Source organism: Austrofundulus limnaeus, unplaced genomic scaffold, assembly GCF_001266775.1.
Source record: "Austrofundulus limnaeus strain Quisiro unplaced genomic scaffold, Austrofundulus_limnaeus-1.0 Scaffold116, whole genome shotgun sequence".
Taxonomy (NCBI): domain Eukaryota; kingdom Metazoa; phylum Chordata; class Actinopteri; order Cyprinodontiformes; family Rivulidae; genus Austrofundulus; species Austrofundulus limnaeus.
This window is the reverse complement of record NW_013952518.1, coordinates 1,436,095-1,437,283: the sequence shown is the minus strand read 5'-3', so window position 1 is coordinate 1,437,283 and position 1,189 is coordinate 1,436,095. Positions and strand designations below refer to the sequence as shown.

Below are 1,189 nucleotides of genomic sequence, written 5' to 3'. Positions count from 1 at the left end.
TTATAATATTTATTATATTTATATTTGTTCGAAAGCCTGTTTTAGTTCTCCTGTTTGTTTTTCTCTCCAGTAGGTGGCGCTAAAGCGCCCTTTAGTTGGTTTTCCTACCGAATTAAACCGAAGAAGAAGAAGACGCGGCAGAAACAGAGCGCGCAGCACTGCTGGCAGTTGTGTGTTAAAAGAAAGACATTGTAGCTGCTGGAGTGCAGGTTGATGTTAAATAAATACAACATGTCGGACAGAAACCCGGGGATGGTGCTCGGTAAGTCAAACCACAGCAGATTTATCACGTGTGTTCTTTAGCTGATAAACATAACTTTTCATCCACCCATCATCTCAGGACGTTAAGTCATTATATAAATATATTTTTATTCTTCAGTGTTCAAGGTGAACAAACACGAGAGGCAGTGTGGGTTAGTTTTAACTTTGTGGAGTTTAATGAGTAACAGGAAGGTTAGTGACCCTCCTGAACCTGATGTTTGAGAAAAACACGTTTACTCTGTAACTCTTCAAACATGCTGATGGAAGTGYCATAGAGCTGCCTGACAACTGTCAAACATTTAATGGAAGTATCATTGAGTCTCATGACAGACAGCATGTCAGCTGTTAGTGTCTGCAGGAAATACATGGTCCACACACAGGCAGTACTTTACATTTAAAGACATTTTTCAACCAATTTGAAGTCAGGTTCATAATAAAGTGGGATTAAAGATCTAAAAACAGATGAGTTATTCTTCAAAAGACTAAACAAGTCTGAGCAAAGGTTGATTCACGATATCAGGATCTATGACTGTTTAAGGGGGACCAGGTCTTGGAGATCCATTTTTTACTAAGAGCTGTTCAAAAGAACCAGTTATAGTTATTTATTAAGCAGGGTTGGAAACAGGGGCGCCAGCAAGGGGGGTGGGGTGAGGGGGCATGGCCCCCCCTGAGCATAAGCTGGCCACCCCAGTGCGCCCCAGGTTTTTCCTTTTTCACTTCCCCTACCTATTTAGGAATAGAACTTCATAAATATAAAAACAAACACTGATTTCTTTTAACAATTAAGAGTTAAAAACAAAAATTAAATTAAAGTTAAAATGTAGCTCCTCTGAATGACAACCAGACCAGTCTAAAACCAATGGGCCTCATGCAAGAACCGTTCGTACGCACAGATTTGTTCTTAAATTGTGCGTACGAGTGATTTAGG

At 40.0% G+C, this 1,189-nt stretch overlaps 1 protein-coding gene across 1 annotated transcript in view; it reads left to right on the top strand.

The window, feature by feature from the left end:
• Window positions 1-133: 133 nt before the first annotated feature.
• dera (deoxyribose-phosphate aldolase (putative)) overlaps window positions 134-1,189 on the top strand; it is a gene marked incomplete in the record, with an annotated part of 16,389 nt that continues 15,333 nt past the window's right edge. Inside the window, 1 exon segment of the mRNA XM_014014569.1 lies at window positions 134-262. Within this exon segment, the coding sequence (XP_013870023.1) occupies window positions 214-262 (49 nt within the window).